This window comes from Euprymna scolopes, chromosome 37 (genome assembly GCF_053919585.1).
Source record: "Euprymna scolopes isolate OS-2025 chromosome 37, ASM5391958v1, whole genome shotgun sequence".
Classification (NCBI taxonomy): Eukaryota; Metazoa; Mollusca; class Cephalopoda; order Sepiida; family Sepiolidae; genus Euprymna; species Euprymna scolopes.
The window spans coordinates 81,438,949-81,464,717 of NC_136518.1; the positions used below are offsets into that span (position 1 = coordinate 81,438,949).

General features: G+C 33.9%; 1 protein-coding gene across 4 annotated transcripts in view; it reads left to right on the forward strand.

Moving 5' to 3' along the window:
* LOC145261253 (sodium-coupled monocarboxylate transporter 1-like) overlaps positions 1-25,769 on the forward strand; it is a 179,360-nt gene that overhangs the window by 43,818 nt on the left and 109,773 nt on the right. Inside the window, exon 1 of one of the 4 annotated variants that reach the window (XM_080119648.1) lies at positions 8,928-9,585. The exons of the other annotated variants lie outside the window; for them this stretch is intronic. Coding sequence (XP_079975774.1) covers positions 9,241-9,585 — 345 coding nt within the window. The 5' untranslated portion in view covers positions 8,928-9,240. Of the gene's footprint in view, positions 1-8,927; positions 9,586-25,769 lie in introns of those variants that run through there. 4 annotated transcript variants of the gene reach the window in all.

Genomic DNA, 25,769 nt, shown 5'->3' on the forward strand with positions numbered 1-25,769 from the left:
AATCTTTCTTAAGTGGTTGGAAATCGTCGTATACATTACGTCTAATTCAGAAAAAATTTATCGAACGGCCAAGAACTATGCTCATCATCTTCAAGACTCTCGTCGCCGCCACGAAATTTCTTAAACCACCATTGTGTTGTGCGTGCAGTAGTGGTTCCTGGGCCAAACGCTTCATTGATATTGCGAACTGTTTTAGTAAATTTTCGGGTTAGCTTGAATCGAACTAAGAAAATTGTGCGAATTTCCTCTTTTATCTTTTATTCAACGTTCTGCAAAGAATACATAATTGTTTTAAAACGATTTCAGCTTAAATGATTAGATAGAGCGAAAAACGCTCTTTGATATGATATATAAAGTAAATTTATTACAGTCGCTAGAAAAGCGAGAAATTTGTCGAAAAACGATTTAGTTTTACAAAGAATAATATTTACAAGTTTTTCAAAGACAAATGTTATATTATCCTCATAGATACTCGAAATGTCGTCCATGCACTTCACTGCAGCGTATTAACAAAAAATCCAAGCTCGTGTAGCGTTTTGAAGGGTAACTTGTGGGATATCATTCCAAGTACTTGCCAAGCACGTTTTCAAGCCATCAATGTATGTTTCCTGCTCTCTCGTTCATGATGTGGCTATCAAAATCTAAATCGAAGAAATAAACAAGCAAGATGTAATGAAATCAATATGCAGATTGCACACCCATTCGACAACAAAAGAACCAATCAAAAAATAGCAATCACGCATTTTATTCATGATCTAAGCTGACCTTCAAATTTCCCGCTTTTCTAGCGACCACCCTGTATAACGAAAATTATTTGAAAATGCATCATTTGAAATCCAAATTAAAAATTCCGCAATAACTTCTCTTCTCAACCTAATAAATTGACCTTCCAATTCTAAGCAACAAGCTTATTATAACCCTTATGAAGTTATAAGATCTTTGGTCGACATCAAAATAGTCATCAACGTAATGTGTTGGCATCCTAGTTCCTTGCAGCAACCGCAGATAGTACTATAAACCTTGTTGAGTTAAATAATCTTTGGTCGACCCCTAATGTGTTGGCCTGTCAATTTTTTGCTGCAATCACAGATTGTATTATCAACTCTTTGAGCAGATTGATCTTCAGGCAACAAAAAAATAACGTCCCTAACACGTTGTTCTATCAATTCTTGGCATGTTTTTGGCGACTATTCTTTTTTATTATTAAAAAAAATATTTTTATCTAAACATCGAGTGTTTTTATCAGTATACTTATTTACGAATGATTTTAATAATCGAATACTCTGCTTACGTTCTCTTTCGAACTTCCTGTTGTTAAATACTGTATGACTAAACTTACGATATATGTCTGCTGATTTGACATAATTGTTGCATAATAAATCTCTCAAATAGAATACTGTAATCAATCATGACACCAGTAGCTTCACAAGGAGTTCTTTTTTACTAGTGGTATTATATAGCTGGTGTAGTTGTATTATAATATTGTCTGTGTATATATATGTAACGATTCTCTGTTAACTTATGAGTGTTAAATGTTTTGTTAATCCCCGGACAAAAAGTGGGTAGACACAGGTCTACCCACTTTTTGTCCGGGGATTAACAAAACATTTAACACCCTTGTCCGTTCGTCCGTTCGTCTGTCCGGATTTAAAAAAAAAATAATTACGCCTTGGAATTTAAAAAATTTTTGCATAAACATTAAACATGATATGCGTACAAAAGTAACAGAACGAATTTTCCGGGAAAACTTCCGTTGTCGCCTCCCCCCTAGGGGAGCCTTTCGGGTTAAAATGGCTAAAATTGACACTTTTGTGCTTATTAAAAAAAAAAAAAAATTGATGCCTAGGATTTTTGTAAAACTTTCTGAAAGTTGTAACCCATTGATTTCTATTATAATTTTGTTTGTCTATATTTCGCGATAACTCTTGGGTGTGCCCCATGGGCTTTTTTAGGGCTAATTAAAACACTCCATTTTTGGAACTATTTTACCCCATTTGTCCAAAATTTTCTGTGTATGTTTATTTAGCAATTTAGCATGGTGCTGAACTCAAATTTAAATATGTTAAGGCCTTGGGGACCTTGGGGGGGGCAAATAATAGACTTAGTCATTTCTTTTTTTGCGTGGTGCAGAACTCAAATTTAAATATGTTAATGCCTAAAACTGCACCTTTTGTTCATTTTCATCAGGATTTGACATCCCCTGGGGACTTTGGGAGATAAATCTGGGGAGGGGCAAATGCTGAACTTAGTCATTATATATATATGTGATTCGTCAATAACACTGCATATAACATTTATGATCGTCTTAACCGCGTTGTGATTTGTGATTGTCTAGTGTTCTTTATTGTGTGTTGATGGATTCATATACATTTAAATACAGTTGATGACGGGACAATAATATAATTAAAAACCTTTACAACACAAAGGATGAATAAAATTTATTTGGGATTTCAAGATCTGGCCAATCGGGAAACATATCTGGTCTATTCTTGACGGAAAGTCTGTAATGAAAATTCTCTACAAGAACGACAGAGTTCCGGGTTTTATTTACGTCATTTTTTTTTTAATTCCAACGTTTTATTTTCGCTTTGAAAGTTGCACGCTGATTTAAGTCCTGTTTACGTTCTGATTATGGCTATTTCTGACATCTTTTGCTCGGTGCCATCACGATTTGCTGACCATCTCTTTACCTCTGCCGACTCCAACTAACTGTTTTCTCTAACTCTTCGACGTATCTCAAAAAGACTATCCCCCTCTAAATAACGTCATTAGTTTTCGTCACTAAGATAATCACCTGATATTTTTACATGTCATTATTTCTAATTTGTCAACTAAAATATTATGATTACATTTTTAAGTGAGCATTCCTAAATCAATGTAAAAAAATATTTATTCTAAATATTTTTGGCATCATAAAACATATTTTAGCTGCCAAAACATTTCGGCGTCAATAATCATAGTAATCATCGACAAGTACACCTTTCAGCATTGCCTGGTCAATAACCAACACTGTATCACCACTTATTAAGACGAAACTCCACTCGAGGATAAAAATGAAAGAGACGGAATTATTATCAACCGAAAGATGAGAAACGCTATGAGAGTATTCACGTTGATAAATAGATAGCATAGCAGTAGAGACAGGATAGAGACGTCTTTCCTTTGAGAAAGAAGTTTCTGGGAAAGGAAGTGTTTTTTTACGTCGACTTTGTACTCCGCTCTGATGGGAGACAGTTAGGATAAAATATAAAAGTTGGATGACGTACAAGAGAATGTTATTAAATTAATGAATAGAAAACAAAATGAAAAGCTCATAAAAATAGTTTAAAATCCCGAGGTTTAACAATTTTACTTGAGCGATTAATGAGGGGTGATTAAAAAAAAAGCAATTAATATCACTTCTAAATAGGACACATTTTTTTTTTTTTAAATATTTCTATCCTCGTTAGTACAATAGATTAAACATAAGTGATTTTATTCTTTCTTAACAGCTTTAATAGATTTTTATACAATCTCTACGAAAATGGCGGAATATTGTTATCACTGGCACTATTTCTGAATTCTGCTTTGCGGGTTCGATTTCATTCAAGGTCACTGTACAATTTTCACTTACCTTTTGGAAAGTGACGAATCCAGATACCCCAGCTATAGATTAAATATTCAGCATGTCCCTTTCTTAGTTAGTCCATACTTTACGCTTTGAAAAAGTGCAAATACAATTTTGAAGGCCAAATTGCGTCAAAAAAGGCCAAATTTGCAAAATTTGGCTTTAATTAGGCCAATATTGCATCTATGGACACGAACATAAGAGACCTCATTTTGATGTATCTTCGTTTTCGAATAGCATTGTAATAATATTAGATCATTGTTGTAATAATATTAGGTCATTGTTGTTTCATTCGGAAGAAACAGGGCTAAAAAGAAAACATTGTCTGCCAAGAAATGCTGAACTGAAGGAGTAAATTAAAGATTGTCTCCTACAATGTGGTTTTATTATTTGTACTGAACTATGTAGCACAATATTACTTTCTGAGAATTAATAAGTACTTATTAATTTATCTCATCTGGGTCAGCTCTATATTTAAAATACAATGGACACTATTTTCATAGAATTGTTAATAAACTTATATTTGCTGCGTTTTATTGGTTTTAAAAAATCTTTTCGCTATCCAGAAAAATATCAGATTTATCAAAGCATATGTGTTGATTAAATATATTTCTTATTCAGTAGAATTTCCATGGATCCTGCTAGTAGATTTAATATTAGGGTAAACTAGACTGCCAAGCCTTGACAGTGCGAACAACTGACGAGACAGTAAACTCCAAAATTACACTAACCTTTCTCTGATTATCACGATATGATTTCTGCTCTTCTTAGACTTTTTTCAATTAGGCTTAAGTGAACCCGATTTCTGAATGGTGCTAATGCAGATTGCGCAACGCGTACTTCGGTGTCGATTATAGCGTGACAAACCTACAAACATGCAATTTCAAACTGAAGCTTGAAAGAAGAAATAAAGGTATGAACCCACATATCCACCCTCCAGCTATAGGTTTAATATTGACTTTCTTCATTTTCCAACTCTCTGGTCAGTGCCGTGTATTTGATCCGCTTCTCTGTCTCCTTGATCTTCACTCTGTGATCTACTGGAACGGCAAAATCTACAATGTAACTATTATGATATCCGGGCTTCTTGCTTGGATGGGTTTATCCGTTATTATTATTATTATTATTATTATTATTATTATTATTATTATTATTATTATTGACCCACAAGGAATTTTTACACAGGTCATTAAAGATGTCTCTTTAAAAACAGCCTGTGATGTTCCCTGGAAACTGAGTGATAACAAGTTTTCCCAAGTTTCCAGTGCTCTCCACCTCTTTCAATAACATTTGCAAATAGCATTATCGCAACAGCTGCTTGCCATTGATTTCTCGTTGGCAGCAGCTATTGGTCTTCACTGGAATTTGAGTGGCAACAAGCCTCCCCAAGGTCTTAGTTCTCTTCACAGTTATCCAGCGGAGGTCTGGTCAGTTCCTCGGTCTTTCCTTCCTCCTTGACTCTACTTGGTTATTTGGTCTCACTCTTAGGGGAGGGGGCAGTGATGTGGTAATGGGAGCATGGGGTGGGGTTAGAGAACTTGTAGATATGCGGCTTCACTATTCTTGGTTTCATGTAGCGCTTCATGTTTTGCCTTTGCAGCAGTTTGTTTGGCCCGCGCTTGTTGCTCCTGTGTGTTAGTCTCCACATTCAAGGGTGTTTCTTAACATTTCAGCTGTTTTCATTTTTCATTATTGTTGTTCGTTGTATTTTTCCAGTCATTCCTTTGATTCCAATTTCTCACATTCTTTTTTGGAAGTTTTTAGGGATTGTTCCTTCTATTACAGATATTATTTTGATTTTCGTCACCTTCCAGCTCTCTGGCCAGCTCTGCGTATTTGCTCTGTTTCTCCTTTTCTTTGATATTTCACCCTGTGGTCGGCTGAAACAGCAAAGTCTACGATTTGCCAGGATTTTTCTTTCTTGTAAGTTATTACGACATCCGCTTGGATGGGTTTATCAGTTTGTATGTCAATGTCCCATGGAACTTTGTGATTCTCGTTTTCAAGTACTGTTACCGGCTTATGTTTGTACCATTTGTCTGTGCGTTCAAGATGCAGTTGTTTGCATAATTCCCAGTGTATGACCCTTCCCACTGGTTGTGTCTGTTCTTCTTTTTTTTTTACATAGGCATCACAACTTATCAAGGCCCAGAGGCCACTCGAGGATAAGGGTTAAAGAGTGTACAGTAGAAATTGGAAAATATAGTAATCGTTAGTAATGGAGATTTGGTAAATTTGTTAACAAGTGGGACGGTTCATCAAGAACTTGTTTACGTTAGACTTGAAGACAACCATATTGTAGTCAGTTGGAAAGCAGGAAAACGGAAGACAATTCCACAGGCGTGCAGTTCTAAGAAAGAAGCTTTGTTCATTGAATCTCTGTTTAGGTTTAGGAACGGATAACGAGTGGGGGGATTATTGATAGTGTTTTCAGCTAGACGAGTGTTTCTTGTGAAAGTTTGGCGAAGGGGGACCATAGACTGAAGCTCAGTCGAACACTTTCCATGAAAATAACGATACAGCAGAGACAAACTCGCAGCATCTCTTCTGTGAGATAGATGTTGCAGGGAAGAGAAAAGGATATCTCCTACGAGACTACGAAGTCTATTTTAAACTCTATCAAGGCACGACAAGTCCTTTCTAGCAGCTCCTGCCCAAATGTGGCAACAGTATTCCATCCTTGGACGTACCTGGCTCTTATATAGATAGAGAATTGCATCATCAGTGAGATATCTACTGGATCGATAGAAGGATCCGACCATTTTTCCAGCGGCCTTGGAACGGATTTAATGTATGTGTTCCATTTAAGATCAGGAGTAATGGTAATAATAATCCTTGTGGACCAGTTTGCTGCATTCACTTATTATATGGTTTATCGTCTTGTCTCTTTGTCCACATAGTCTGCATTTGCTGTTTTCTTGTGTTTTGTCGATCTTTGCTTTGATGTGGTTGGTTCTTATGGAGTTGCAGTGATTAGGGATTCAGTTTCTCGGTTTATGTGTCCTTTTCGAATTCATGTCCAAGTGTTTTTATTGTTTTCATCTTTTGTCATCCGTATGAATCTTCTGTGTAGTTGTTTCTCTCCCCACTTTTCTTTTCTCGTCTTATCCTTTGTCTCTCTGTTTTCTGTTTTATTGATTTTTTTCCGGGTCTCTCGCTGCTATGATTATTCTTTCAGTGTTTTGCATTATGTATTTTTCTAGTCTAGTTCCTTTTTTGTGTCATTCACACAGTCTTCTATACAAACCAGTCCCCTTCCGTCGTCTTTACTTTTTACGCAGATTCGGTCAACATCGTCCTTCGGGTGTAGTGCGTTGTGCATGGCCATGAGTTTCCTGGTTTTCTGATCGAGCTGTCTTAGTCCACCTTATGAACGGTCCAGAGTATCTTACTAGTGATACTGCCCATGTATTTATGACTTTCGTTAGGTTTCTGCTATATAATTTGGTTTTAAGAAGTTTTCTTGTTCTCATGAGGTATTCCTTTCCAATTCTCTCTTTCATTTCTGTTGCTTTGATGGTGTCTGCTTCCAGTACTCCTAGGTATTTATAGGCATCTTCTTTCCCTAGTGCCATCATCTCCGTTTGGTTGGATAGTTTTTCCTTTCTTATACATAGTAGTGTACACTTTTCCATACCAAACTCCATTTGGATATCCTGGTTGAAGATCCTAGTGGTATTTATTAATGTCTCTAGTTCATTTTGGGCTCTTGCGAAAAGTTTCAGCTGGTAATATTATTATTATTATTATTATTATTATTATTATTATTATTATTATTATTATTATTATTATTATTATTATTATCATCATCATTATTATTATTATTTGATATATCCATATAAAATGTTTTATATATCGACTTTCATTATTTACTTCATCAGTACTCAATACATAAGTAGAGCTAGGTTGTTAGTAGACTGACGAATCCCCACGAGGATGAAACGCGAAAAATTATGTGTAGCTTAATTAACGTGATGCCTTTAGAGGAACGATACGCAATAAAATTCTGTCTTAAACTTGGAAAAATGTCACAGAAACATGTGGAATGCTTCAGATTGCTTTTGGACAATCTTGCATGAGTCAGCATCAGTTTTTGAGTGGCATAAGAGAGTTAGAGTTTCATGTCTGTACTATCACTAAAAGTGTCTATACGAAAAAAGTCTGGAAACTTATTGAAGGTACTTTGTATATGTGTATGTACATGTGTGTGTACATGTGTGTATAGGCTTTCCAGTATAAACACCTAAGGACCCCCCCCAAACAGACATTTCTGCCTCATGAGTTTTGCACAAGAATAATTCGAAAACATTGTCGCACAGATGTAGCAAAGCCTGTACACACACACACACACACACACACACACACACACACACACACACACACACACACACACACACACACACACACACACACACACATATATAAGAGCAAACAATTAATAAAACATGTTAAAAAAACACTTTGAAAAAGAGTTAAAAACATATTTAAACTGAAAAGGAAACGTTCATAAGTACGTAGTCCTTAATCCGGGGAGTTTCGAAGAAATATTTTCCTTCTCATCAGAGGGTAGGAATTAGCAAAATGCGCGATCGGATTTTGCATACAAAAGTATTTGATGAAACTGCAAGTAAGTCAAAGATCTTACTTGACAACAAAAAGTGAAGCAGAGGGAATATGATGAAGAAAAAGATTTTATATATATATATATATATATATATATATATATATATATATATATATATATATATATATATATATGTGTGTGTGTGTGTGTGTGTATTGGCAGCAAGTCATTATTCAAGCACATCTGATTGAACACGCCAGATTTATCCTTTTTCCGATTTTTTGTATATCTTTTCTATTCGTCGAGCGTTCTTTTTTTATTACAGCTGGTGTGTTGTATAGAATGGCGCCCAAACGTTGTTGTTCAGCCATATTTTTCTCAAGCACTTTCTATCGGTGCATCCGGATTATCATTAGGAACGATAGACAGCGCCTGAGAAGAATATGTCTGAACAACAAAGTTTGGGCTCCATCTATACAACACGCCAGTTGAAATAAAAAACAGCGCTCGGCAAATAGAAAAGATATCCAAAAAAATCGGGAAAAAGAATAACTCTATCTTGTTCAATATCAGACGAGACGTGCTTGAATATATATATATATATATATATATATATATATATGTACGTGTGTGTGTGTGTGTATGTGTGTGTGTGTGTGTGTGTGTGGTTTCCGTTGTGGGTGTACGTCGACCGTTGTTGTTAACAAGTCAGAAAAGTACCACCCGTCACACCTTGTTTTTTTTTACACACGTCGCACTGTGCATAGTCATACTGCAAAAATTGTGCATAGACTATTCATTATTATCAGGTCGCGTGTCATATGGAGCATGCAAATATCATTTAAATATATTTCTTTCAACAGTCTATGTTTAAAAAAAAATCCTGTGGACGACGTACTTAAAAAAGGATATTTTAGGTAGCTGTGTAAAAAAAAAAGAAAAAAAAAGAGAGAACATAATGTATATATATATATATTATTAGCTTAAACCTTTTATTTCTAAGAAAAAATACGTTAAACGAAAATATTACTGTTTTTCTTACAACCAGAACAGACAAAACAACAAAAACATGTGTGATTCCGAAAAGGTTTTCTGTGTTGTCGACTATGTCGTCTTTGTGTTGCTCTTGGTGATTTCTTTGGCCATCGGCATTTATTATTCCTTCTCTAAGAAGAGCGCGAAAACTACGAGGCATTTCCTGATGGGAGACCGCAATATGAAAATGTTTCCAGTGTCCATATCGATTCTCCTCTCGTTGTTTTCGGCCATTGCAATTCTGGGTATTCCGGCCGAGATCTACACACGTGGAACCATGTTCATGTACATGATTTTGGGGATAATCGCCGGATGCCTGTTGGCTTCGCATATCTTCATCCCACTTATTTACCCGTTGAGATTAACTAACTGCTACGAGGTAAGTGATACGTTCACACATTACAATCTAACAAGCAAGTCTGCATGGCTTTTTAAACAAGAATATGTAAAAAAGAGAAGTCAAGAATAGTTAATACTCGGGAAGTTATATCACCCCTAAAAATCAATTAACAACATATAAACGATATATATATATATATATATATATATATATATATATATATATATATATATATATATATATACTAGCATGAGTATCCGGCGTCGCCTGGGTTTTTGGAGGTTTGTGTTGAGCAAAAAAAAAAAAAAGTGGTAGTAGGAGGCAGGCTCAAACCCTACCACGAAAAAAGGCAAAGAACAGGGAAAAACGTGACGTTTTTGCTGTTACGACCACCGTCAAACCGGAAATGACTTAGGTTTAAATTAAGGCTAGACTAGCGAAAAAAGGGGAAGACTGTCGAAAACATCGGCGAAAAAAGTGAACCCCTCCCTGTAGAAAAGTGCCCAGTTGAGGGTGAAGAAATTAATGTTTTTAGCCAATTTTTCGGTATTTCTCGTCTGAAAGGTCGAGCTTCAAAACGATACTGATCTTGTAAAAATCCGTCTCCTCTGTTGAAAGTTTTAGGCAGACATGCAAATAGACATACATACATTTATATATTGATAGCTCAAATTTCTGAATATCCTTTATGTAAAATTTCAAATGTTTAGACCAGAAATTGTCTGAATAATTTGGTAGACCGTAGAGGTTACTAAAAAAAAAATTGACCCCTATTATAATCCCTTAACACTTATTGTTTTGGGTTCAAATCAAGTTATTAAGTTAGATCCATGTCCAAGGAACCTATATCTAAAATTGCAAGTGTTTATACCAAAAATTGGCGGAGGAGTTTGGTAGAGTTCTCAAAGGTCAAATCGTTGAACTTTGACCCCTTAACAGCCGAATTTCTGGCCGAAGAGGGATTAACAAGATTTTCCAAAAACTCAGTACTCTATATACCAAATTTCGAGTCTGTAGACTGAAAATTGACGGAGTTATTGCGTTGGGAAATGTACACAGACAGACACATTCACTTTTATAGATATACTAGCATTTCAGCCCGGCTTTGCCCGGGTGTTTGGGTGTGTGTGTTGAGAGAAAAATAAATGGTAGTAGGAAGGCAGGCTCGTACCCCGAAGGAGGAAAAGACCGGGGGAAAAACCTGACATCTTTGCTGTTACGACCACCCACACCGGAATGACGTAGGTTTTAATTAAGGCTAGACAATCGAAAGGAGAGGATGACTTTAAAAAATATGGGCGAAGAAAGCGACCCCCCCTGTAGAAAAGTTCCTAGTTGAAGGTGAAGGTATTTATGTTTTTAGCCAATTTTTCGATATTTGTCGTTTAGAAAGGTCGAACTTCAAAACGATGCTGATCTTGTAAAAATCCGTCCCCTCTGTCGAAAGTTTTAGGCAGACATGCAAACATACATACATACATACATACATACATACATACATTTATATATTGGTAACTAAAAATTTTCGACTCAAATCGACGAAAAAGCTTGCCCGATCTCTGAATACACTTTATGTAAAATTTCAAATGTTTAGATCAGAAGTTAATTTTTTTAAAAACTTTGACCCCTATTATGACACTTATTGTTTTGAGTTCAAATCAAATAATTAAGTTAGATCCATGTCCAAGGAACTTATATCTAAAATTTCAATTGTTTATACCTAAAATTGGCGGAGTAATTTGGTAAAGTTCTCAAAGGCCAAATCATTGAACTTTGACCTCTTAACAGCCAATACCGGATTACCAAGATTTTCTCAAATCTCAGTCCCCTGTACATCAAATTTCGAGTCTGTAGTTATAGCGTAGGGAAATGTACACAGACACACAGACACGTTCACTTATATATATATATATATATATATATATATATATATATATATATATATGTGTGTGTGTGTGCGCGCGCGTGTGTGTGTGTGTGTGTATGTATAGTTAGATTGAAAAGAAAAACTATAAGGGTGTCAGATTGACTAATAAAACATCTCATAGCGGTACGCAAAGGCACGCAATAATGTTAACAATATCAGTTCATATTACCGTAACCAAACCTTAACTGTAATACGGGTGTGAGAAAATCTTAACCTGTTTGAACACATGTGCATATTAGATCAATGGCCTATGAACATAAAGACGTACTTATCTCATATACAAATTCATCTTGAAGTATCTTAAAAGTTAGACTTAAATAGCATTTAAGCTGACAAGCAAAACTTTAATTCGGACTAAACAATTTTTTTTGTTATAGTTGTAACATGTATTAGGCACTGTAATAGTTGTTATTGTTCCCTTTGTAAACGTGGATACTATGATTTCGATAGAGTTTGTTGATGTATAGCACAGCCTGCACACCGATTGACTAATTGTTATCAAAGTTGTCCAAAACACCGATTATTGTCTAATTTGAAAGTGATTTAGTTTTGGAATATCAAGGTCAAAGTATAAGGTCAAGATCATGGGCTCACATCTTTGGAGATAACTTTGGTTTTACGCATCATAGAGATTCACTACTTGGCCTGTATTGTAGTTAATGAAGTCCCGCATTTTACGCTATCATTTGATTTGGAGTTTGAAAAATTCAATTTAAATGGATATTTCAACTCTCGATTTTTTTCCACATCTGATGTCTTTTGATCACATTAACCGACATGAACATGTTTAGCATGATCAGTTAAAAATTTTTTTTTTAATTATCAACCTTTTCCATGACACAATTTTAGAAAAAATTCATACAAATTGAAGAAGGCCCAGGTAAAACTTCGGACAATCCTTACGTTGTCAGGTGAAGGCATACAGTCTTACAACTGACTTGTGTCTGTTTAATAAATAGCTATAGGTACATTAGTAAATAAACTTTCTGCATCAAGAAATGCAATGCTTTTGCTGTCCCGTTACTTGGGTATTTGTATTAGTTTGTGTGTGGACTTGACACTATATTTGCTGGAAATATACAGGCTTAATTAGTTGGATTAAGGTTTTTGTTAGTAGATAGATGGGGTGAGATTGGAGAGGGGAATTAGGTTTGTGTATCTTGACAGTACCAAATAGGTAACCAGGTTTATAGTCTCCAATTATATTGGGGAGTTAGTAATTATTAGTTTGTGCATTATTTGCAGTAATTACTTTGTTATCCCACGTTCCTAAGACCATCTATCGACTAGCAAAAACTTTAAGCGAACTTATTAGCCTGTATATTCCCAGTAAATAAAATTAATAAGTCTGGTTTCAGAAGAAAACGTCAAATTAATTGCATCAAAGAACAATTGTCAATATTCTTCGCATGAAACAACGTTTCAATTGATGACTTGTAAGGATTCGTGGCGCAACGGATACGGGTGCTAAGTGTAATCGATCTTAAGTAACAGTATTATTGCTGGTGGCGGTTCTATCCTCAGTACAGATGATATTAAAAATGCAATTGTGTATTAGTTAAGACTTCTACCCGGTCATGGCTGACGGAACGAGAACAAGTTAATATCAGTGCATTGAATAAAGGATTCGGTTCTAAACTCCGTACAGATTCCCGAGTTTGACATAAGGATTACCGAGTTCGACAAGATGCATTTGAAGAAAGTCGGGGGTTACATCGACTGAAAGGTTATAAGTAAAACATCCAAGATGAGAACAGTAGTCCGAAAATAATCGCAAAATAATCCAAATGATCAACCCTCATCTAAAACAATTTAGAGACATAAAGTTTGATTTTTTTTTTACGACAAATATTTGCTGACATTAGATTAAAAAAAACGATCGTGTTGTAACCTTCAGGGAAGTAAACTCGTAATAACGTGTTTTTATTTGCTTATTTTAGAAATGCCTATGGCAATCACACTACTTCTCATTCATTCTTCATGAATAAAAATAAAATGAAATATCTCAATTTAATCATAGCAAGTGAAGCATGCATGCCCCCCCCGTGAGTGCACAGTGAACGAGGTATAAAAAATGACTAAGTTCAGCATTTGTCCCCCCCCCGCATTTAGCCCCAAAAGTCTCCAGGGTACGTCAAATCCTGGTGAAAATGAACAAACGGTGAAGTATTAGGCCTTAACATATATAAATTTGAATTTTGCACCATGCAAAAAACAAAAACAAAAAGAAAAAGAAATGACTAGGTCCATCATTTGCCCCTGCCCTATTTAGTCCCAAAAGTCCCGAAGGCCTTAAAATATTTAAATTTCAGTTCAGCACCATGCAAAACTGCTAAATAGACATACATTGAAAATTTTGGACAAATATGGTAAAATAGTCCCAAAAATGGAGTGTTTTTGTTAGCCCTAAAAGACCCCCTAGGGCACACCCAAGAGTTATCGCAAACAAAATTATATAGAAAGCTACAACTTTTCAGAAAGTTTTATAAAAATCCAAGACATCAATTTATTTAAATAAGCACAAAAGTGTCAATTTTAGCCATTTTAATCCGAAAGACACACTTAGGGTGAGGAGCAACCGGAGTTTTCCCGGAAAATCCGTTCTGTTACTTTTTTTACGCATATCATATTTCATGTTTGCGCAAAATTTCAAAACATTCCAGGGCGTAGTTATTGAGAAAAGTGCAGACAGACGAACGGACGAACGGACGAACGGACAAGGGTGAATTTGCAGGTCCACCCTTATTTTGTCGGGTGACCAAAAAGGAAAGTTTTGTTTTATTTAATAATTTTGGATGAGGCATGTGAAGTATGATTTTATAAAAAAAAAAATCTAATTAATTGTATAAAAAAAAAAAAAAAAAAGGTCAATGAAACGTTTCAGTGGGTGTGGCCGGCACAATCTTTGTCCTTTGGGTCCTTTTTTGTATTTCAGAGATTTTCTTAAATCACCATATTCTTTCAATTTCCTTATTAATCATTTCGGAATTTTTTTTAGATAAGAATTGATAATTTGTATTTTTCGATAAATAAGATTGGACTACTGTTCTCATCTTCAGCGTAATTTTCACAACGTTTCGGAACATCTAAGCTCATATTTTCTCCAGGCGCGCCTTCTTCAATTTACAAATCTTTATGTCAAGCTCAGATGTCGTTATGTAAAACTCGAGAATCTGCACAGAATGTGAAATGTATAGATACGCATATGCAAATTCTCACAGAAACATTCCATCCATCATCAATCCCGCGTGGTCGTAGCCGAGATTGAACTCACTACGCGAGTTTTGTAGTGTACCTATTTACTATGCCTCCCCACGGGACAGAGTTAGACACCAGGGTCGTTTTTTAACGTGGAGAAAAGGTACAAAAATAAAAATTGTCTCAGTCGTGAAGGATTTCTCCTCCACCGAAAGAGAACAAGAAATAGAAGTGCAGCATCTGAAGAACAGATGGTATTTATTTGCTCCCCCACTGAGCAAATTAGGCACAAGGCCGTTTTTAATGTGAGGTAAAAACCAGCTCCCCTAAAAGTAGGCAAAAAGGGGGCACTCTGGTTACCAAAAATAATAATTGTCCCAGTATAGAGGGTTTCCCCTCCATTGACTGGTACAAATTATCTTAAGTGCAGCATCTGTCGGAACAGATGGTATTTATTTGCTCCCCCACCGAGCAAATTAGGCACAAGGCCAATTTTTAATGTGAGGAGTGAAGGGAGGGGGAAGGGAAAAAGGGGACCAGCTCCCGAGAGGTGGGAAATGGGAGCTGGTTAAAGGTCAGGCATGTGGGGTTGCCCCCACATCTGGTCTTTGCTAGTCATAGCTTGCAGTATCTGTCGGAACAGATACTACACTTTGATCTTGTCCCGAAGGCCAATATTTGATGCTTCGCCAGGGCTAAGGGTATTTTTTATCGTTACGTCATCACTAGATGGGGTGCCTACCAAAGCTTAAGAGAGTCCCATCTACCCTGGAGAGAAGGATAGACCGTGCCAGTTTCTCAACCTGCTATTTTACCTCGTGATACATACACGCCTCGCTTTCCCAATTGGGCACTCATCTGGTACTGGCCAGGCTCAACGTCGCTTAACTTCGGTGATCTGGCGAGAAACAGTGTGTCAACGTGATTGTGCCTTTCAGAAACATTAGAAAATATTATAGAGCGGTTCAATGAACATAGACCGAGAGCGGGGGGGGGGGGAAAGGAATACATGGATAACGAAAAGGTCTATCAATGAATCTTCATTTAATTATTCACTAAGGGGAGATAAATCGTGGCTAATTAGAATAATTAAAATAGATTTAGTATTTTAACGGTTTTCATGAACGACAATATTCATCGAATTTAATTTTTCTGTTTTGGAAAATTTTGAGATGAGCATCGATGATTTGTATTATTTGGATTCTTATTCGATTACATGGCTGACTTATGGTCTTCTTCTAGTACCCATTAGCACTATATCTTATGGCCAATTAGAACAATTAAAACAGTTTTTTTTTTCAAACATAACGAACGCAATCCCAAAACTCAAGTATAGTTTATTGATATATATTTTGTGTTACTAAAACATATAAGAAAAAGCCTTGGTAAATATATAAGACAGTCACTATTTATCATGACCTGAAGGTCACTCGAGGGTCAATGAGGACAACAGTGTAGTAATCGCTAATGACGGAAATCGTGTATAATTTTATTATTTAAGGTGGAACTTGTTTACATTGCATGTGAAGACAACCATATTGTAGTCAGCTGGAAAGAGAGTGAGATAGATAGATAGATAAGGAGAGAAAGAGAGAGAGAGAAAGAGAGAGAGAGAGAGAGAGAGAGAATCTTGCTTTAGTTCAGCATTAAAGTCATGAAAAGTACACAAAAATCATACAGCTATACAAGTAAATAGGATTATGTTTCACTACGTTTTAGATGGTAGTTTTAGATGGTAGTTTTAGATGGTAGTTTTAGATAGTAGTTTTAGATAGTAGTTTTAGATGGTAGTTTTAGATGGTAGTTTTAGATGGTAGTTTTAGATAGTAGTTTTAGATGGTAGTTTTAGATGGTAGTTTTAGATGGTAGTTTTATATGGTAGTTTTATATGGTAGTTTTAGATGGTAGTTTTATATGGTAGTTTTAGATGGTAGTTTTAGATGGTAGTTTTAGATGGTAGTTTTATATGGTAGTTTTAGATGGTAGTTTTAGATGGTAGTTTTAGATGGTAGTTTTAGATAGTAGTTTTATATGGTAGTTTTATATGGTAGTTTTAGATGGTAGTTTTAGATGGTAGTTTTAGATGGTAGTTTTAGATAGTAGTTTTATATGGTAGTTTTATATGGTAGTTTTAGATGGTAGTTTTAGATGGTAGTTTTAGATGGTAGTTTTAGATAGTAGTTTTATATGGTAGTTTTATATGGTAGTTTTAGATGGTAGTTTTAGATGGTAGTTTTAGATGGTAGTTTTAGATAGTAGTTTTATATGGTAGTTTTATATGGTAGTTTTAGATGGTAGTTTTAGATGGTAGTTTTAGATGGTAGTTTTAGATAGTAGTTTTATATGGTAGTTTTATATGGTAGTTTTAGATGGTAGTTTTAGATGGTAGTTTTAGATGGTAGTTTTAGATAGTAGTTTTATATGGTAGTTTTATATGGTAGTTTTAGATGGTAGTTTTAGATGGTAGTTTTAGATGGTAGTTTTAGATGGTAGTTTTAGATAGTAGTTTTATATGGTAGTTTTATATGGTAGTTTTAGATGGTAGTTTTAGATGGTAGTTTTAGATGGTAGTTTTAGATAGTAGTTTTATATGGTAGTTTTATATGGTAGTTTTAGATGGTAGTTTTAGATGGTAGTTTTAGATGGTAGTTTTAGATAGTAGTTTTATATGGTAGTTTTATATGGTAGTTTTAGATGGTAGTTTTAGATGGTAGTTTTAGATGGTAGTTTTAGATAGTAGTTTTATATGGTAGTTTTATATGGTAGTTTTAGATGGTAGTTTTAGATAGTAGTTTTAGATGGTAGTTTTAGATAGTAGTTTTATATGGTAGTTTTATATGGTAGTTTTAGATGGTAGTTTTAGATGGTAGTTTTAGATGGTAGTTTTAGATAGTAGTTTTATATGGTAGTTTTATATGGTAGTTTTAGATGGTAGTTTTAGATAGTAGTTTTAGATGGAAGTTTTAGATAGTAGTTTTAGATGGTAGTTTTAGATGGTAGTTTTAGATAGTAGTTTTAGATGGTAGTTTTAGATAGTAGTTTTATATGGTAGTTTTAGATGGTAGTTTTAGATAGTTGTTTTAGATGGTAGTTTTAGATAGTAGTTTTAGATGGTAGTTTTAGATGGTAGTTTTAGATAGTTGTTTTAGATGGTAGTTTTAGATAGTAGTTTTATATGGTAGTTTTAGATGGTAGTTTTAGATAGTTGTTTTAGATGGTAGTTTTAGATAGTAGTTTTATATGGTAGTTTTATATGGTAGTTTTATATGGTAGTTTTAGATGGTAGTTTTAGATGGTAGTTTTAGATGGTAGTTTTAGATAGTAGTTTTATATGGTAGTTTTATATAGTAGTTTCAGATGGTAGTTTTAGATGGTAGTTTTAGATGGTAGTTTTAGATAGTAGTTTTATATGGTAGTTTTATATGGTAGTTTTAGATGGTAGTTTTAGATGGTAGTTTTAGATGGTAGTTTTAGATGGTAGTTTTAGATAGTAGTTTTATATGGTAGTTTTATATGGTAGTTTTAGATGGTAGTTTTAGATAGTAGTTTTAGATGGTAGTTTTAGATAGTAGTTTTATATGGTAGTTTTATATGGTAGTTTTAGATGGTAGTTTTAGATGGTAGTTTTAGATGGTAGTTTTAGATAGTAGTTTTATATGGTAGTTTTAGATGGTAGTTTTAGATGGTAGTTTTAGATGGTTGTTTTGAATAGTAGTTTTAGATGGTAGTTTTAGATAGTAGTTTTATATGGTAGTTTTAGATGGTAGTTTTATATGGTAGTTTTAGATGGTAGTTTTAGATAGTAGTTTTAGATAGTAGTTTTATATAGTAGTTTTAGATGGTAGTTTTAGATAGTAGTTTAAGATGGTAGTTTTAGATAGTAGTTTTATATGGTAGTTTTAGATAGTAGTTTTAGATAGTAGTTTTAGATGGTAGTTTTAGATAGTAGTTTTAGATGGTAGTTTTAGATAGTAGTTTTATATGGTAGTTTTAGATAGTAGTTTTAGATGGTAGTTTTAGATGGTAGTTTTAGATAGTAGTTTAAGATGGTAGTTTTAGATGGTAGTTTTAGATAGTAGTTTTAGATGGTAGTTTTAGATAGTAGTTTTAGATAGCAGTTTTATATGGTAGTTTTAGATGGTAGTTTTAGATGGTAGTTTTAGATAGTAGTTTTAGATGGTAGTTTAAGATAGTAGTTTTAGATGGTAGTTTTAGATAGTAGTTTTAGATGGTAGTTTTAGATAGTAGTTTTAGATGGTAGTTTTAGATGGTAGTTTAAGATAGTAGTTTTAGATGGTAGTTTTAGATAGTAGTTTTAGATAGTAGTTTTAGATAGTAGTTTTAGATGGTAGTTTTAGATAGTAGTTTTAGATAGTAGTTTTAGATGGTAGTTTTAGATAGAAGTTTTAGATGGTAGTTTTAGATGGTATCATCTATAAATATAAAAGTGAAAATGTATGTGTGTATGTATGTATGTATGTTCGCTTTTTGTGTATGTCCGAAAAAGGATTTTTTTCCGGCGGCTTCTCGAGGCCATCGCTTATTTTTCAAACTTTTTATATCACGTCGAAATCATAATATCTACGAGTTACGAACGGGGGTCGCGTGTGTATTTAATTTGCCCGACTTTCAAAAGCTAAATATTCAACATTTTTCGATCGGCGCATGTAGATTCGCCTTTTTCGTATAATAAATGCAAAACTAATACGAAGGTTGTTGCATCGTTTCCAGCACGTCCAAAAAGCAATCAGCTTTGATCAATGCAGGTTTTTCCTTATATCAGACAATTGATATTCAGTTTGGACAATCCCCTTTCAATGGGGAGCTGGTTTACCCCCCTCCCATCATCTTGGGCAAGCCCAAACTGCCCCACAGTAAATGAAAAAACGGTCCCGCAGTGAAACAAAGTAAACAAACGCCAAATAACTACCCGTCATCGTAACGCTCCCGCGATGACATCATTAAGCGGCCACCTGTCAATCAAACCTCCTTGACTTGACTCACTTTAATCGCTCTTACATTAATATTGTCGCCGTAGCGCTGGTGTTCAGGCTCAGTCTATAGGCCGCAAGGCTCTGGGTTGGAGCCCAAATGCCACCAACCCCATCTTTTTTTTTTAATCGCTAATGTTAAGTTTCCTTTTTTGTTCTGATTTCCCTCCAAACACACACACCTACAAATACTCGGGCAACGCCGGGTACCCCTCGCTAGTTACTATATAAAGCTGTTGCAGCCTTTTAGGCCGGTTATAATGAAGACACCTGCAATAGTAAAATTAATCAAAAAGTGTAACAGAAAAAGTGTATGCAGAAGTACACGTCATTATTCTGAAGCCATAACTGCCACGAATCGTTTAATACTTTTTTCATAAATATTTAGTACAATAAAGATTACATTAATACCAAATGTAGCACGAGCCTGAAAAATTGACCTAACATTGATTAACTAGGCTTATTCAAAATAAAATAAAAATCTCTTAATGAACAACCTGCTTAAAACCCCAAATAAGAATAAATACAAAATGTGGGGAGTTAGGGAACAAAATTTTCATATACAAAAACGAATGGAAATATATTTACAATGGTAAAACTTTGTCTGCATATAAAAACACTCCCCCCCCACAAAAAACGTGTCAGATAAGCAGTTTTCCTAATCGAAAAAAAAGGCCACGAATTTCTACCCCATAAGGTGTTGAATGTGAGAATAATCATTAGTGTTAGGACGATTAATCCGAATCGGGACTTCAAAACATCGGAACTTTTTGAACTTTCGGAATCGGAAAAATGTGTGTGTATTTTCCGATGCCAAAAACGATTCCTTTAATTGCTTATTATTTGTTTTTGTTCAGGACTTAATTTTTCCATTGCTGGCGCTAAAGATCAAATGATAAATCGATATTGATTTTAATCTACAAACAAAATCATAATCTATCGATTACTCACAGAAGTATATTTTGACGTTCGTGAAAAGACATACTATACATGACATGCGTTTTTATGGCAAAATAAAAAAAACCCTCTATTGCTAAATATTTAGTGACTTTGAAAGAATCGGAATCAGTAATTGTATCGGAATTGGGAATTTAAAACAAAATAAGCAATTGTAATGAAATCGGAAAACGTTTGGAATCGTTCCATCTTGATAGTTTCTGGGTAAAATTCTATATTTCTTAAATGTGCAGATTAATTTAACCCATAACAAAAAGTTTACCCCATGAGAAAAACTTATTTTTCTAGCGACTTTATTTGCTACTTACCCGTCATTTTTACTTCCATTTCTTCTCGTGTCCGAAGATTCAAAATTCTGCCGAGTTAGCCAGATCTGATATTCGTTCTCCAACACTATCGATCCATTGTTTAGGTTCGAGGCAGGTGTTTTTCAAATTCTAATTGATGCAGTCGGACCTTTGCAATGGATTTTATTTCAAGTCAAAAGTAAACGGCTGACCCAGAAGCTTTTCGAATTAAAACAAAATGAAGATCCAAGCGTTGGTTGTGAAATGAGAGAAGTTTGTTTTTAGATGCTTTAAATGTAACCAGCCACCCATTTTCACCATTGTACCACGTGCTCCTGACTGCAAGAGAAAGACTCGGAAAGATATGTAGAAATGTATCAAAGTAATCCATTTATTACACACCGTGTTTAGTATTGCTCTACATCTAAAGGCAGCTATTTCATTATGTTTGGGCTCATCAGAGTGGCTAGACATGGTGGGATCCGTTAAACATACGCCTTAAATTTGAGAGATTTTCTAAAATCCAAGTAATGTAATGGATTTTAAATTATTCGGATACTTCAAACTACTGTTTTCATCTTGAGTGTCAATTTTGGTTGATGTAACCTCCGAGCTTCTTCAGGTGTATCTTGTTGAACTCGAGAATGTTTCTGTCAAACTCGGGAATCTAGACGGAATTTCAAATGGAACCCTTTATGTACTTCACATGAGTAGCATGTTCTCGTTCTGCCAGCCAAGACTAAGTAATTCACAATTGTATTTTTCGGTCCCCCACAATGAGAATTGAATCTTCAACCTTGAACCTTCAGGAGAATATCACTTTTAGAATTAATTTCTTTTCAAGTATTTCAACCACTGCGTCAAGGGTCATTGTGGACTCCCGTGTAATAAACAAAGGGTTCCGTTCGAAATTCCGTCCGGATTCCCGAGTTCGACAGAAACATTCCCAAGTTCGACAAGATACACTGGAAGAAGGTCGGAGGTTACAGCAAGCAAAACGTTGTAAAGATGACACTCAAGGTGACAACAGTAGTCCGAAGAATCCAAATCGTTCAAATAATCAATCTTCGTCTAAAAAATTTCAAAACATAACGGATTTTGATAAGAATTGCAATAAGGATTACAAACATAAGGTTTAGCATCATTAGATCTTGGTTTTAATGTTTGTAATGAAGCATAAATTGATATAACATTTTCTAGGGAATTAACTTTACCTCTCCTGAGCCAAATACTTTTTTTTAGTTTATAATAAGGACCGTGGGTCTTGAGTTTACTTTTAACAGCTTCGAACTCTGACAAAGAGGGAAGAATTGCTGTTTTCTGGTTCAGAATCTATTTCATCTAACACTTATGATTAACAAGGTTTTGGCCTTGAAATATTGTTTTTCTTAGCTCCTTACATCAAGTGGTTTCATGCCTCGCCTGGAGCGATTTCCATAAAATCAAATAAGCAAATTGGAAGTGATTACCTCCTCCCGACAACGCCGGGTATGTCAATTCGTAATCGTATGAAAGTTTATATATCTGGTGGAAGAAAAGCCAATAGTCTTAGAGAACACGTGCCCCTTTCTTTTGACGTCATTCTATATTTGAAAACCATTGTTTGCGTTAAAAGTTTTTATGCTAAATAGAGCGTGTCTATACGATGTGTGTGTGTGTGTGTTTTTTTAAAAGTAGAGTAGACTGCTATTTTTATGATATTCCAGAAAGGTTTCGTACAATTCGCGCCATTGAATTATTCGTCGTTACATAACGATAAGAATAAAAAAAAACAAACAAACAAAAAACAAACAAAAAAAACAAAAACAAAAAAAAAAAAACAGAAAAAGAAAAAGCAATAGAAAATATAAGAAAAAAATTGTTTCGAGAATCTATGACGCATTGGAATTTTAGTTTGAATGACTTAACATTTTATCAATATTTTCGCTAATGAATACAGTCAATAAGTTTACAATAAACCAATTTATGACATATTTATACTCGTTCTTTTTCTGCCTGTAGTTGACCTGGGCTTAAAGTACATCCCGAGTACATCTTGGGCAAGGTGTTTGTGCCAATTTCTCAACTCGATCAATTAAATTCATAGTTCCCAGCCCTTTTGATGATGATGATGATGATGATGATGATGCTGCTGCTGCTGCTGCTGATGATGATCCCATTAGTAAAAGAATGTTGTCCGGAAACGAACACGTTGTATATTCCGTAGCAAAGGAGAGCAAGAATAAGAAATAACTCCAACTCGCCTATTTTTTTCTTTTACAACGACATTTATTTCCTCATTCCCTCGTTACCGCCGTAACGCCCTCGCGTGATCATTTTCTCAAGCCTCATTCACGCTTCGCACGTGATCGCGAACGTTATCTATGTCTCTAACATGATCGTTCTCTTTCTCATTTTTATAATCTTTTAATTTTCTTTACAGGTGACGTCATTCCGCATGCATTTAAGGCCCTTAATTGATAGTTATCAACATCCGATGTCCGACCACTACACTCATCATCTTCAGGACTTTTGTCGCATCCACGAAATTTTTAAAACCACCATTGTGATGTGCGTTCAGTATAGTGGCTTCGTGGATATCGCGAATTCTTTCAGCAGCTTTTTGGCCTAGCTTTAATTGAAATGAGAAAATTATGCGAATTTGCTTTTTTCCATCTTGTATTAGCACGTTCTGAAAAGAAGGGATGATTGTTTTAAAACCGCTGTTATTTACACGATTCGATGGAACGAGAAACGATCTTTATACAGACAAAGTCAAAGTATTATAACGAAAACTAATTTGAAAATATATCATTTGAAATTTAAAAATTCGCAAGAGCTTTCTAATTAACCTAACACACACACACACACACACACATATAAATATATATATATAAATATATATATATATAAATATATATATAAATATATCTATAAATATTTATATATAAATATATATATAAATATATATATATTTATAAATATATATATATATATAAATATATATATAAATATATATATATTTATAAATATATATATATATATAAATATATATATATGTATATATATATGTATATATATGTATATATATGTATATATAATATTATGTATATATAATATTATATATATAATGTAATATTATATATATAAACTATAATATTATATATAAAATATAATATTATATATAAAATATGATATTATATATATAATATTGTATATATAATATAATATTATATATATAATATTATATTTTATATATAAAATATAATATTATATATATAATATGATATTATATATAATATAATATTATATATAATATGATATTATATATAATATTATATATAATATGATATTATATATATAATATAATATTATATTATATATATAATAGAATATAATATAAAATATATAATATATTACATATATAATATTATATGTATAATAGAATATTATATGTATAATATAATATTATATATATAATATAATATCATATATAATATTATATGTATAATGTAATATTATATGTATAATATAATATAATGTATATATATCATATTATATATATGATATATATTTATATATATATATTATATATATATTTATATATATACATATATACATATATATGCATACATATACATACATATATATATATATATATATATATATATATATATATATATATATCCTATTTCTCAGCCTTTCGTTCAGCTTGTTAATCTTCTTCTCTATATAAATAAAATGAACTCATTTTTTCCCGTCGGATTTTGACATTAATACGATTAAAAATCAAGATATTTCATGCAAATATAATATGCACAAACGGCAGAACAATATCTGGCTTATTATTTCTCAAATTCCTCGATAATCTTAGATTTCTATACTTTTTCTGCTGAGAAGTCACGGCCAAAATCGGTTAAGATCAATGGAAGTGGTAAAATATTTTCTCTCTAATAAATTCCTCTTCCCCCTGCCACCACTTAACACCGTTTGGGGATCGTTCACAAGGAACAGTTGAGAAGAGAACACCGGTTTGGCTTCGTAGTTCTTTCATGTGAAGTTATTTAAAATCACTAAACTAAGTTGCAGTGCTCTGTGGCGTAGTGGTTAGCGTGCTGGACAATTGACATTATATTTTCACGTTCGCGCCGACCTACCGTAGTCGTTTTTTTTTTTTTCCTAAACAACTGAAATGGACTTTTCTTGGTGGCCGAACTGTTAACGTTGCAGATGTTTTTTTTTTTTTCACACTTTATTTTCCTACTTTTACTCATGACTCCGGGTTTGATCCTTCCTACTTACCTACCATAACATTTTTTAAAACTCCCCCCCGTCCCGGAAACAAAAACTCGGGCAACGCTGGGTACCCCCGCTAGTGTATAAATAATAGCAAAAATCTAAGTTTAATCATCTATATAAATAAAATGAACTCATTTTTTCCCGTCTGATTTTGACATTTAATGTCAAAATCAGACGGGAAAAAATGAGTTCATTTTATTTATATAGATGATTAAGTTTAATCAAAATATATATAGATGATGCAAGTTGATATATATAGATGATGCAAGTTTAATCAAAAGAAATAGTTGATCTCATCGATTCTCTAAATATGTCAATTCATGTAAGTTTATATCTCCTTGAACTGATATTACACACTGTTATTCTGTTCACAGATTTGGCTTGTTAATTTATGAATACTATGGGAAATTCCAGGTTTAATTAGAGGAAATCGTAAATAGTATCCCTTCTCTAATTTCCCCTCTTTATCTTGCTGTTAACACCTGTGTTTTTCTATCTCTCTGTTAACTGGTACAATGTACTCTCCCACAGCCTCTTTCAACATATTAACACGATTTCAGTTCTCAGTAATACGAGGTGCCTTTA